Here is a 15,130-nt window from a genome sequence, read left to right as displayed (position 1 = left end):
ATATCATTTACACTCTCAGTTGACACTACATCTGTTGTCCATTGTTTGTTAGATTGTTCTGAGACAGATGATGTACATGTCACTTACACCCTTGGTTGACACTACATCTGTTGTTCATTGTATGCTATATTGTTCTCAGGCAGATGATATACATATCACTTACACCCTCGGATGACACGACATCTATTGTCCATTGTTTGTTATATTGTTCTCAGACAGATGATATACATATCACTTACACCCTTGGTTGACACTACATCTGTTGTCCATTGTTTGTTATATTTTTCTCAGACAGATGATATACATATCACTTACACCCTCGGTTGACTCGTTATCTATGTACATTGTTTATGCTATGTGGTTCAGGGAAGTAACGTTTTCGGGAACATGATGAATAGTTTATTCGACATTGTGTCCATTCATCATGGGCATTACCGTCAGATGCAGTGTTTCCACTATGTATGGGAGCAGCTGCAATGAAAGATTAATGCAGTACACCACCCACAGCCTTCAGGTTTAGATTAATCATATCTATCTATGGATTCATTTTTCACTCTGGACTAAGATTGATGCTAAATGAAAGAAACCTCACAATTCTCTGTGTTTGGTTTGCCAAGCCGAAATCAGTTCATTTCACATTTAGTGTAAGCAATGAGGTGAAATGATATTTAGATTGAAGAAAAACAATGCTTTTAACTCGTAAATCGTTGTTATAAATGCACTTTTGTACTGATCCAGTATTTGTATCTCCCACTTGTGATATAGTTTGAACCGATTTGTAATTTAATATGTAGAATAAGATATACAAGAATATACAAATATCTCCGCCAGGGAGAGGAATATTTTTCTCATCTATTTGTTGTCGTTTTTGTTGGCAAGCATACTTCATTACTCAAGATGGCGGTAGGTTTGACTTGAGGCTAAATTCATCATTGTTGTTAAAATGATATATCTTCCTGAAACATTTTATCAGCGCATTTTTTCTGGAATATTTTGTGTTTATACATGGAAAGTGTTCGCTTTTTATCAATAGGAATAAGCAGTGGTGAAACACTAAATGATATTTCATGTATGTCAGTGAATATCTTCTAGATACAAGAATTTATATCCACCCAGAATATAAATCATATGTGTTTCATTAGGGTTTCGCATAGGGTGCTTTCATTAACACCTTGTTGCTAGAATCATTCATGGGCAAATATGTATACATATGTCATGGGTACCTGATGAAGACACAACTGAGCCATTTTGTGGCATTGTTTTGGCATATGTTAGTGTGCATATATGTTCCATGTGTAAGTAGGCCTTCCAAAACAATTTGAGGTTAAACAGGAGATATACTTCGAGAATACGCCATTACAATTTTCCTTAGGACTTAACTACCAGAATCGGTCCTTGTTATCGCTGCAATCACTGATTCTTCAATGACTGCTCTTGTTTCAGTGACCCCAAGACCATCTACGTCCTAGACACTCATGAAGATCATTACTTCGAGTAAGTATATCAGCCCTTTTGGAGCCATTGTGTAATGATGGTGGTAAATCTAACTAAAAATAGGTTGCAAAAATAGAACATATTTCTTGGTCCTCATTCCGTATTTCAGAGTGAACACATCATTTTCACCTTCAACCGATTCGGTAAATACAATATTAGTTGTTGGACTGAAGAGTCAAGCAACTGATTGTCCGATCAGACAACATAATACTCGTTCTGCATATAGTGTGAATGTCGGATGATACAGTTAAAACGGAGCATGCTTGCCGTTTCTGCTGTCGTATCATCACGTATTTTTGGATATCCGTCTATTTACTTTTCGACAGAATTTGCCTTTTGCCCAAAGGAAATCATTTTCTCTAGATTTTGACATTATAATTCATATGACCTTATATTTCATATATTTAATTGGCGGTAGAGCATTTGTCCTTGTAATAGTGAAATAATAAATTAAAGTAGAGGTGTGATGAAGTAGAGGTGATATCTTACAACGATAAGACATGCTTGAACCTTGAGAGGTTAACCTTTCTGATATGATTATGATCGTCAGGCATGCTCGTTCGAGTTCTTAGCTCGCTCATATTAAAACACCGATGCTGATTGAAACGTTGATTAACATGTAGATATTCTAACACAGCAATGGTTTAAATTATCGAAATAAAACTGATTTCAAGGAAGCAACAAACCAGTGAATATCATTTAGCATGTGTTTGTTCGCATCAAGGGAAAATATGTTTTGAAGAGATGCACAGTATAAATACTCACGATCCCTGGAATAAGATTCTATTTCCATAACGATATGGAGGATTATCTGTGATTGACACTGACACAAAATAAGATTAAAAATAAGATTGAATACCATGGTTTATAATGGTTATATGACTGATTGTATTGTCATAAATCAGGGATAGATGTAAGTCATTGGTACGAATTCCAAGGACATACCCTTCAAAGACACTCGATGTATTACAAATAGCATTCTTACGAATTCCAAGGACATACCGTTCAAAGACACTCGCTGTATTACAAATAGCATTCCTCGTCAAGAGCACACGGTAATTCGCTGTGATATAGTCACACTACAGATGCTTCTCTAAGTGGCAATGGTGTATATTTTGAGACCTTGGCATAGCAGTAATCTCCCAATCCAGAAAAAGACCTACTCAGACAGAAGCCAGATTCACTCTTCTGAAACTATAAGCAGTGTTCCAAATGTCGTCATAGGTATATGACGGCATCAGATATAGGAAGCCAAATCTAATATGAGACGGTAGAAGTATTCTCGTTGATTGAATATGATGGAGTTGCCCGTCTGAACAAGGTCATACCAGACCTGTGGACTATTGGAGTCTTCCCACTGAAATGTCCCTCAATAACCCTTTGACACTTGTCGTTTCATTTGTGACAATAGGGGTCAATAACGAGAGGCAATTAAAACATAATGTGTGTATTTGCTATTACTTTATTCTGATCAAAACTATATTTTTCAATAATCTAAAATCCCATTTTTGTACATTACAATGGTAATGGAAAATATCCGATTTCTTTTATAGAACATCCTTATTCGTGGCGCGCCATGGAAGTCTAATTGGTAGAATTTTGATGTATAACTGAATACGTATATTTGCACTACAGACTCCCAGATGGCCATATTCCACTGATATCAAATTCATCATTGCTGACAAGGCATTCTGCTGTCTATCATAACACCCACAGATTGATAGGAAGTAAAAGCAGTCTGAGAACAGACTTTGTTACTCGTCTTACAAATCACCGACCTGTCTGTCCTAAATCTGGCTTCGCGTAGGCATCTACTTTCACTTACATCACAAATCCATTATTCTGTCATTTAATCTTGAATAGACAGACAGTGCCTGATTAGGAAACCAAATGTCAGGGCCTGTCTCAATGTACGTGTCTTAGTGATTGATAACCCTTCTAAAACTGCATAACAGGAATCGAGATCAATACGAACTGTTAGGAAGCGATCTTGAATGAATACGGTGAATGGTAACGTTTTGTTGATCAAGATGTTGGCTGTAATAATGCGAAATATTCCATACACTTCTAATTAAACTTGTTCTGTGTTCCCATGATTAAAATTTCAAGATAATATTGCGTACAGCGATGCTCATGCTGTTGATCACTAGATTGACTGGTCCAAACTCGATTAGATATAGACCACTGGGTTATTGCTGAACGTAAATCTAAACTCACTCACTAACTCCATGCTCTTTTAGTGGCACTTTTGGTCTTTTTGGTAAAACTTCTTCATCTTCAAAGATGTCTTCAATGTGGTTTAATGGCTGTTTTCTCGTCGTAATATTGTGTCAACAACTGTATCAGTTGCATTTTCTGAAAGGTTGTTAGAAATTGATTTCTCTTTGTATGAACCACCTCTAAGGACATTAGATCCTGCTTGTGGAATTGTGTTGTGATTAAAAGTTTTCACAATCTGTCATTTAAATATTCTGTACTTTTCAACAATCTTTAATTTGTCTGGAAACATTTCCAGCGGGGAATAGTTGGCCATTTTGACAAAAGAAACCAATGTAATTGTTCAAACATCACCAGAACGACTCCATGCTACTGCAAATCAGATGTAAGTTGTATCACAATATGACACCATCGCCACATTTCATGACTGTAAACTTCATGACAACGAAGCCTAAACTCTGGCATTTTCATGTCGTGCACAGAAAGATTATCATGAACACAATAACGTATAGGAGACACAGTTTCCATACAAACACTTGTATTTTTTCCTGAAATGGATGAGAGTTGCACTGCATGTGCAATCAAGCACTTGCCATGCCTTATCATTATGTCCATTCATCTAAGGGAGATAAAGTGTTATAATGATACATTTCAAGACCATCAGAATGCTATTGTCATGGCAACTTGTTTTATCACAGAACATTAGTGACATTATTTACCACTTCATGAGAAATAATGGCCACCCACGTCATAAAGGATGGTTTAAACGGACATTGTGTTTGGTTTTTAGGAAACTGTGTTCAGCACTTTCGTGACACATGTCATTTCAGAGGGAAAGTATTTTTATAAACGAGATTTAAAAGCTTTCTGGGAACTGCAATTATTGAATGTTTTCTGTTTAAGCACAATAACTCTGACAAACTACTCAACGTGGCATCAGAAAATGCATCGTTAGTTATTCAGCGAAAATAATTTTCTACAACCGATCATCCCCCCAAAAAGAAATCAAAATACGTTGTCATCATGGCAAATAGAATAGAGATCGATGGATATGTATTGATGAGTGATTTGATTTGGATTTGTGTTTGCGATGAATACCAGTGTTGACGTTTCTCGAAGACTTAGTATCAATTTTATAGTGTTGGATTCATAAAATGTACTGCCTCTGGGCCATTGACAGTCTTCTGGGACTATTTGCATCTTTAGGGATATGCCCGTGAGGATCCGGGTTAGAAATGGTCGCAGGATACGCACGTCTGTCGTGAAAGATGACTAACGGGAGCGGATGGTCTAGTTTGCTGACTTGGTTGACACGTGTCATCAGATTCCATTTGTGTAGAACATTGCTTATGATGACAGTCCCTGGATTGTCTGGTCCTGACTGATTTTTAACAACTGCGTCGTTCAGCTTTTATACTGCGGAGTGAACGCCAAACAAACACATACTCATCATCTAGTCAGAACGGTACAATCTACACAACATTTAGCCGAGATTTGTTATGAAAATTAAATGAATAAGTGAGTGAGATGGGTTTTACGCCGCATTTTTGGCATTTTCCAGCAATATCTACTAGGGGAGACACAAGAAATGGGTTTCACACAATGTATCCATGTGGGGAGTCGAACCTAGGTTTTGAATGAGGAGAGAGTTTTGTTTTTTTCGGTGGAATGTTGCCGAGTGCAGCCTTAGACAACATGAAAGAACATAATTTCTACTTACATGTGGTTACGTCCTCGTCAACCTCTGTTAGGTGTTTTGATGTTACATTTCCTTGTTAAAAGCTAGTTTACAGTTTTACCAGTGCACGAGATGTCATAATTTTTACTTCAGATTTTACCAATATAAAATATATTCTACTATGTTATGCGTTTACATACAGTGAAAGTAACACCAATACAGTTAAGTAACATCGTTGATAGAACATGCAGAATCATTCTCACTTCTCTTATATTCATGGGCAACACGGTAAGCGACTCGGGAGTATTAACTGTTACGTCACTGCTGTTTGTGTCCCAAACACAATACGCGTAAGGGATTAGACGTTCTAGTCACGGCTGACCAAACCAGACAGATTATCAAATAAAATCAACACAAACTATAACATTTCTGCAGTACCTATGATTCACCTGGCGAGGATTCATTCTACCAAAACAGTGCTAGAATTATTATGGTATCCTTTTAAAATCAAATTTCATCTGCCTGGTATTAGAACGACAAGAGCATTTGGACCCACAGTTAAATGGTATTGTGAAGTCTTATTTACATAATTTAACACGTTTGAAGACCCGTGATGGGCCGGGGTAGAATAGGCCTTCAGCAACCCATGCTTTCCATAAAAGGCGACTATGCTTGTCATAAGAGGCGACTAACAGGATCGGGTGGTCAGGCTCGTTGACTTTGTTGAGACATGTCATCGATTCCAATTCGCAGATCGATGCTCATGCTGTAGATCACTGGATTGACTCCATTATTTTCAGACCGCCTCCATACAGCTGGAATATTGCTGGGTGCGGTCTAAAACTAAACTCACTCACTTACTAACACGTTTGAAACCATTTTTCGAAGACGAAGCTCCCGACATGTTATTACTTTGGAGTTCTGTAGGAATCCCTTGTATAACGATTCGATGCAGAATCAATATTAAGCAATCACCTATCTGTGATCCCAATACAGTCTATACCAGCCCTTGTTATCTGTATGCTTATACAACGCTCTCAACTTCAATCCAATTCCACTGCAAGCAGCAAAGCAATTTACTTTACTAGACCATGTAAGAATTTTCCCAAATCTTCAGACTGAAAAGTGTCTTTATTTCAGAAAGTGATATTAGACTGTCAGTTTTGTGAGATTCTCATCTCATCGATTCGACTTGGTCCAACTTGTGGAGTCATGTTGCGTGATATGAAATACGTCAATCAAATGTCTTCGTTGCAGTACATCGGCCTTCTCATAATGAAACATCCAGACAATTACAATTTTTATTTGGGAAGGGAAGTTAACGGTTTGGATGGTTTCAAGGAAATAATTGGATTGGCTTCCCCAGTATTTCAGATTTGGAGATGTTTTGCCAAAATGTAACAGCTTTGTAACTTAATATTATATCGTTCGGGAAAATGATGTTTTCTCAAGGCATGCGTGGTTTCTGGAAATAACCTATTTTTTATGAGCGTTATAGCTGTTTTTACAGTCTTATGTTTTTCTGGAGGCACGTTTGCAAATGCCACTCAAATCTTTAAGAGACGACCCAGAAACTGGTTTCAGTTAAGGTTGTGCTCATACGTATTGCAAGGCTATCACATTTCGTTTTGATTCTAAAAAGTAAACAAAGCTGCTTCCAAGGGTATTGTTAAGCAGACTTGTAAAAAAAACTAAGATTGTTGTATTTTTAACTAAATGAAAAAGTCTGAAAAATGGATTCCAGGTGTATCAGACCAGATACACCAAACAACGGCATTTATAACGCGTTGAAGGTTTGTGTAGGGAACAAAGATTCTGACACCTTGACTTTCGAAGAAAATTAAAACGGTTGGGTAACATGATTTAAACCCGTGAAGATCCTGGCAAAAAGTGGTTTTCGGCAAACATGTTTGTCGTAAGGGACGAATAGGGAATCGGGTGGTCAGGTTCTCTGACAAGATTGACACGTGTCATATTTGAAGTGTATAAAAACATGAGCTCATCTCACAGATTCGTTTCAGTTGGGTTTCTGTCATAGTTTGTTCGATAATACTAATTTCCTTGTAGGCTTTTTGAAACGAAAGTTGATGGTCCATTACTATCCAACATTATTTTTTTACACGCATGACTAGTCATGTAAATTTCACTGAAATGTGTTTCCTGGTGAAATGGACATGAATCGATATCTTCCAAAGGGAGTCAGTCTCATGTAAATTTCGACATAGAGATGAAAGGGACGCTTGAAATCTTGTGGTGCGATGTGATATCATTTGATTCGCAGCACTATTCATTATATTCCAACCGAGTTTCAGGGCATCATGACATTTCGGTTAGATCATGCCCGAGGGCTTGGGAACAAGAACATAACGTTAGTCATTTTCCGTGTTATTTAACAATTCTAACCTCGGCTGTGATTTTGTTACATTTCTGTTTGCTCTTTGAAAGGATTTAGTGGATGACATAATGCATAGTATCTGCTTATTATGTGACATATTAAAGGTTGTACTCTTTGATAGTTCATGGTAAGAAATGTTTGACTGGTAAAGACTCGATCTCCATCACTCGATGTTTGTAGTAAGGAGTGGCAAACGGAACTGGATTGCAAGATTCACTCTCTTTGTTGTGGCAGGTCATCGTTTCATAATAGCGACGATTGATGCTAATTGTGTCAATCACAAGACTGACTGTGTAGATTTGATTGTACAGAGACGGCTGTATAAAGTTGGAATAGTACTGAGTGCGGTGTATTGGCGCTTGTACTCATTTCATTAAACGTACGGGAAACCCTACGCGATATGTACATGGTTGTATCCGTACAAACCCGAATAGGGTTCTGAAATGAGTACTGGGAGCGCGGTAGCGCAGCGGTAAGACTTTACCGATGTTATTCCTCATACAAAGTGAACAAACAAATCATCTTCTTTGAATCTTTGAATCTTGCATATAACACCACTGTCCGGTCATATCCGGTTATATCAATTTTGCGTCTGAGTCGAACCAATTTGTCTCCGGTGTTTCTGATCGTTTTCCTCTTTGATCTGTCAGCCGCCCCTCCAGGTGGAAGGGACTTGAGACATTAGACATTAGGCGAGGCAGTTTACTTTAAAGTCGCAAACCTTTCAAACAATTCTTTCTTTCTATGATATGAATACGTCCATCCTGCAGTATAATGTACATTCAAAATATAAGAAACTGTAAGAAAATGGGGCGAAGGGGTAGAATAGGGATCAATATGATCGTCACGTCGAAGACACGTTCAGTTCCCCACAATTTGTGAATCCAGTTTCTCTTGTTCCCCACCATGGTGTTGTTAAAAGCGGCGTAAAACCAAACTCTCGCACTATAAAAAATAGCTTTCAACAGAGGATGGAATTCCCTAACAGCTGTGATATTCCACGCTTAATTACAGCTGATATAAATGATATTTCATTTGTGAAAACACCGTTATGTCGAAGGTGTCTCGAAGGAAAGCATTGACGTCATGTACGTTTCACGGAAATGTGTTTGTTGGTGAAATGAACATAAATCGATATCTTCCAAAGGGAGTCAGTCTCATGTATATTTCACGCGTACTCATTTGGCGTTTGTGTGGAACCTCTGATAAAGTCAAAGTATTCACCGACACAGTGGTGTTTGACAGTGTATCCTTCTTTTAATGTGTAAAACATATATTATTTCTTTAATACTGTCCTTACAGACATAAACATTAACTGAACAAACACATAACGGTCTGGACGACCCTTCCTGTGGACGAAAAAACTAATTTCTAATTTGGTTTCAATTATAAACAATGAAAACATGCGGTATAAGTTGCTATATGCCCAAACTACAAAAAATCCCTCTTTCTGGAGCACATGCACCTGCTCCAGCATTAAGATTACACTTCTTATTTCTTAAATAGCTATACATATCTCTAGGAGGGTAAGTTAATCGTATCCTGATGACAGGTTCAAAATGAAAGAAGAGAGGACGAATACAAGGAGCCTGGAGTAGATATAGCAGCAGGCATGATTGTATTGCTGACGTCAAAAGAAACAAAAACTGCCTCTTGTGTGTGGTCCTGCTGTGTCTTAATTTACCTATTTCTGGGATGAACGTCTTGAAAAACGGCTAAAATGTTATGACGTTAAACACGGGGAAAGGCTGGCCCCTACGATATATGAAATAAAAAAATAACCAATCCTGATTTCCAAAGAAACATTTTCACGTGGTTGCAACAGTAAAATCCAACTTATAATGTTATTTGTTTAAAAGCGGGCGTTTCTTCTAGCGTCTTTGGTCACACAAGATGAAAGGTTTTCAAAGAAAAAATACCTTCTTTGCAATATTTTAAAAGAAGAATATGCCTTCGTTTTAATATTCAGAAACAATTTCTGAATCTTTTACATCTGTTAGCGTTTCAGGACCTATTAAATTATTCAGAGTGTCAAACGAAGGATTTTAAAAGCAACTTCTTGCAACTTTGTTTATGACACTGAAATTAAGGCTTAACATTAGGTAATAAACCATCAAAGTGTTAAGAAACGTGAAACACCCCGGCAAATGCTTCTGCATCTGAAAAGAAAATTACTTCCTGCAAGACTTTTGGCGCCGCGATGTTGCAGTGAGTCCTTTCTGTGGATCTCTGTGTCCTTTTTGTTGAGGGCAATTGTGCTATCAATCTTCTGAGACTGGTTTTCTCGATTAGTCGAGCTGCCAAATTGTAAATTTACTCCTCAAGGCCTCAGGGTAAAACAGACGAGTTTTAGTGACACAATCAATTGATATTCCCTAATGCTAAAGGTCTTTCGTTCACGCGATAGTTTTCTTGAATACATCACCATGGAATGAGGGTCGTGTGTTCAAGAGGGTCTGGTTTCTGATTGACCAAGGATGGGGCACTTGTCGATGAAGTGTTCCTCGTTTCAGTTTTATTTAGGTTTTGGTCCCAATCACAACATAATGAATTTAAAAGGCACATGTCACGCCCTGGTGTCACTCACATCCCATCTTGTTCCATGTCTTCCAGCAACACCAAACGTGCGTGGCCGTCTCTTTATCTTGTGTTCATTTTGACACATCCACCTCCCCTATAATCAAACTATCAGTTTTGATATTTCAAGCGTGTTGGAAAAGTTTAATCGCAAACGTTTACAGAACCTACAGAACTAAGCTTTTGAAATCAATAAATGCACACATGAAATTAAAAAGAATCAATAAATTATATCCAAACACATTGTTTCAGGTTTGCAAAACACACTAAATTGATCATTTTGTCGAAGTCTGATAGAAAAAAATGAATTGCAAACATTTACGTACGAACCGTTCAGAAATAAACTTTTGTAACCAATAAATGATGACAGAAGATTAATATAAAACAATTTGTTGCGACACATTGTTCGTGGTTTACGAAAAAAAAGTTTGATCATTTTGATCACCACTTAGAAAAATGAGTGTCAGCAGCAATGCGTAAAATGCCAGGTAATTAAGTGTAGTTGCATTCACGAGCGTCCAGCCATTTGTCACTGTCGAAAGTATTGACAGAGGCTTGGCTCCGGAATTCGGAATTGCGTTAGAAGCTAGCCGGAATTTCATGTACGTATCCAACCCAGCAGGTAGCAGAATCAAGTCAGTTCAGCCAAGTCTTACAATCAACATGCAGACCGACCTAACGTGTAAAAAAAACTTCTCTAAAGATCAAACTAGGAGCAAAGAAACTTGGTCTCGAACGCACTTAATATTTCTTTACTGCTAGTTGTTCATTTGCTGCCAGTGATAATTACTAAAAATATATTTGCAGCTTTGTCTTTAACCATTCATGGCTTACTTATACCTGGCGTATGTCATGTTACAGTTTTGAATGGACACACCGGTAATCCTACGCGCCCAACGTAACAATTTCAGGTCTGGTTATTCCAGTTCGTTTATTTACGTTTAGGGCGATGACGTAGCCGTCTGGTTAAAGTGTTCGCTTGCCACGCCGAAACTCACTCGCCCACTTTAGGCGTTCAATTTTTGGAAAAATGTATGAGTGGATAGCTGAACCTGGTGATGACAAAAGGTGGTCCCCAACACTTGTACCTATACATATACCAGGAGAAACATATAAGGGAACACCTCTTCATAGCAGTGTTCCTTTATTTATTATACAATTTCCTCCCACAGTACAATTCAAACCCCTTGGCGAAAACTGGAAAAGATTGAAATAACGCTTACATTTCCCCGTGTACCTTTATTTCTTTCTCTCAGTATATATACATTGGCCGCCGTCCATCTTAATTGTTTCAGCAAAGACTTTTTGCATAGCTCAAAGAATGGAACAGGCGTTTTGAGCATATGGTCCATTGGGCATAAGAAGTAAATTAGTTCTGCAAATCACAAGAATCCATCACTGCAAATCCTCATGAATCTATGTGAATACATCTGCATATACATTCGTTGACGGTTCATTTCCTGGTTTCAGTAAACAGTTCCTGCAGCGCTCCGAGTATATCGGGAGTTTTGGGCCCGTGGTGTGGTACATCATGCTGTGTGTCCTAGCAACATGGATCATCATCTTCCTGTTCGTCTTCAGAGGGACCAAGGGCATTGGCAAGGCAAGTGATGAACGGTTATCACGACGCAGTTCCATAGGAACTGTTAACTTTGATGTTATATTTTGGTTGGTTGTGTAACGTCGAACTCAGCAATATTCCAGCCATATGGCGGTGGTCTGTAGATAATCGATCCTGGACCAGACAATCCAGTGATCAACAGTATGAGCATCGATCTGCGCAATTTCGAACCAATGACCAATGGCAACCAAGTCAGCAAGCCTGACCACCCACTCCCGTTAGTCGCCTCTTACGACAAGCAAGAATTGCTGAAGACTATCGGTACATAGCTGAAAGCCTGCCACTTACTCCTAAACGATATCGACTGTAGTGAAACCCAAGGGCAAGGTACATACAAGAACCACTTATGATCGACTTCACTAACATTTACTGCTTCTTGTCTTTCCTAACTACATTGTTAGGTCATATTACGTAGCACAGTGTCATGATGGCTATGTTGTGAATATTTGCCAAAACAAAAAAAATGTACGTCCCGATATCCCATGAACTGTTGAAATGTCTTCAAATTTGGTGACAACCTACATTTTTCTGTTACGCTGACACTAGTCAGTTTTGGTGACCTTGACCCTATTTTCAAGGTCACCAAGATACTTTGAACACTTTTCAAACTTTTGTGAACACGATATCTCTGGACTGTTGTACCCAATGTCTTCAAATTTGGTGACAGCGTACATCGGGGATTATGCAGACATCAGTTGATTTGGGTGACTTTTCCGTATCTTTAAGGTGACCTCAACACTCTGATCATATGATGTCTCATAAATCATTGCACCCACTTCAGTAGTTTGAAATCCTACATTTGGTGATTATGGAGACACTAGTCATTTCAGGAATCTTGTATGTGACCAGAAAAATGTTTAAAAAACGTTATAAATACATGTATTTCATTTTTCATTAGCATCGTGGCACATTGCCATTAATATGACAAACGCTTGGTTTTTGGGGTTGGGGATTTGTTGTTGTTGTTGCTGTTTTAGCTGTTTTTGTGTGTGTGGTTTGGTTTTTTGGGGGGTTTTTTTGTTTGTTTTTATTAAACATCATAAGGATTCAATGAACTATATTGATACTGAGTATATAACGATGTTCTTAATTGTACAATATTTCATTTAATATAGTTTGTATATTTGCCTCAGTAATTCGAGCAATCCTTGTAAACTCTGAACTTATGTGAACAGACCCTGTATGTGCTCACCCCACTGACTGTCATCTGTCTCGTCACCATCCTCATCTATGCATACTCCGCGGTCCCCGACGCCTGCAGGTCCCTCTACTATATGTTCTCGGGAACAACTTCCAGGCATGATACCCTCACCAATAAACTCTACGAGAAGAACGTCTTCTACAACCAACTGGGAGATCCGAAGGTACAAATACATATGGTCCCCTCGGGACCAGTAAACAGCTTATATTGCATATGATATCGTTTCGGTTGTATTTAAAAGCATCCAGCCAGCCAGCCACACACTCTCTTTCACATACGCCCACACACACATACACGAAGATACATACTTATGGATGCACGCATGCAAGGACGTACATAGATACATACACACAGACAGACATACGTTATCTTGAATGGAATCCAAATGTGATACATGGCATGCATACCTTTCCAAATGTTTAATGTTATCACAAATGGAATCTACATATGAAATATGTCTTGGCATATAAAGACTAGCAGAGATTCTTCTGGATCCTTCTCGAAAGATTCTTATAAAGTCATGGAATGTTAGGAACGGAAAAAAGAATAGACAGAACAAACGTTTTCTTTCAGGCAATACCTATTTCTGTATCAACATGTTTTGCATACCTTGGTGTTGCTATAATTCTAATATATAATATTTATAATATCTCGATCATGTGAAATAGTTCTTGACGCTGTTCTAGTGGGTAGAAATAGTTTAAGGAAATGTCACTATTTACAATATGGTTCGCGTGATCACTGAAATATCAGCTTACTATGGCTTGGAAGGTTTGAAGCAAATGATACCGACTACAACATTTTTGGAATATCTGTTTTCTTTCATGTGTAGAGAGAAAGTCAAACACCTCATTGCAAAGTCATGTTTCTGTATTAGTGACTCCACCATGAGAAATGGACATGAAAAAGGGTATTTCTTGTCATGTTTACTAGTTTCAGACACGTGCGACGTATTTGAAAGTATGACAGTTTACGTCAATATCAGGTTTCTAGTTTTTGGCAAAAGAAAGATGTTTAAAGATAAAATATTTTTTGTCAGTCGGAGATGTTTTAGTTCCAGGGAGAAGGAAAATATTTGAAAATATAACTTTTAACGAGGTACCATTTTCTGGTACAATGTTTAAGGTGTACGCAGAAGCAAGTTATTTGAACCATGGTATTCTGAATCTACATCAAATATTCTGGCTTTAGAAAGAAGTAAGATCCTTGAAAATATGACATTTTAAGCCAGTTATCAGATGTTTTACATTAACCAATAAAGGAAATTAGGGGTAGGGAAGAAGTAAGTCATTTGAAATATGATATATTTTTCAGGTAATTATTAGATTTTTAGGTTTTGGACAGAAGCAAGGTATTTGAAATATGACATATTCCTTTGCCTTCCCAGCTGTGGATCGATGCCCTGGACATCCACCTGTTTAGTCTTGGCCTTTGGGCAGGGATACTCCCAACACTTGGAACTCACATCCACAACAAGAAGGTCATCATCAACGCGTAAGTGTGACGTTAACGTCCCTGTGAACGTTCTTCCACGCTCGTGGCACCATGATGGATACATGCCTTCATCTTGTAGCTTGTTCTATTGATTATTCGGTGTTCGGTGTCTTTGGTCGTCTTCCTTCTAGGATCAAAAGCATGTTTTGCTTTTCAGTTAAACTTTTTAGCCAAATCTACGTACGTTTTTGTTGCAGTTCGTTTTAGCAACTGCGTAGCTTTTTACAAGACATAATGGCTTGTTTCGAAAACACGTTACATCTTTTACCAGCTGGTGTTACATCACGATTCTAATGCTCGTATTCTTACAAAATGGTTCCATGACTAGAGCTTTTCAAAATGGACTTTTCGTTACATGACGAAAGCTTTTCAAAATGGACTTTCTTCTGAGTATTATCTGAATTTTGGATTGGATATGCTTCTGCTCTGCTCTTCTGCAATCGTAGCGCTTAC

General features: G+C 38.1%; 1 protein-coding gene across 1 annotated transcript in view; it reads left to right on the top strand.

Annotated features, from left to right (window-relative positions):
• Positions 1-15,130, top strand: part of LOC137265276 (sodium- and chloride-dependent transporter XTRP3-like) — a 72,342-nt gene that overhangs the window by 46,495 nt on the left and 10,717 nt on the right. The window contains exons 4-7 of the mRNA XM_067800634.1: positions 1,444-1,494; positions 11,832-11,964; positions 13,158-13,346; positions 14,571-14,677. Coding sequence (XP_067656735.1) covers positions 1,444-1,494; positions 11,832-11,964; positions 13,158-13,346; positions 14,571-14,677 — 480 coding nt within the window. The remainder of the gene's footprint in view (positions 1-1,443; positions 1,495-11,831; positions 11,965-13,157; positions 13,347-14,570; positions 14,678-15,130) is intronic.

The sequence above is a fragment of the Haliotis asinina genome, chromosome 15, assembly GCF_037392515.1.
Source record: "Haliotis asinina isolate JCU_RB_2024 chromosome 15, JCU_Hal_asi_v2, whole genome shotgun sequence".
Classification (NCBI taxonomy): domain Eukaryota; kingdom Metazoa; phylum Mollusca; class Gastropoda; order Lepetellida; family Haliotidae; genus Haliotis; species Haliotis asinina.
Note: the sequence above shows the minus strand (reverse complement) of the source record. Positions and strands in the feature narration are given on the sequence as shown.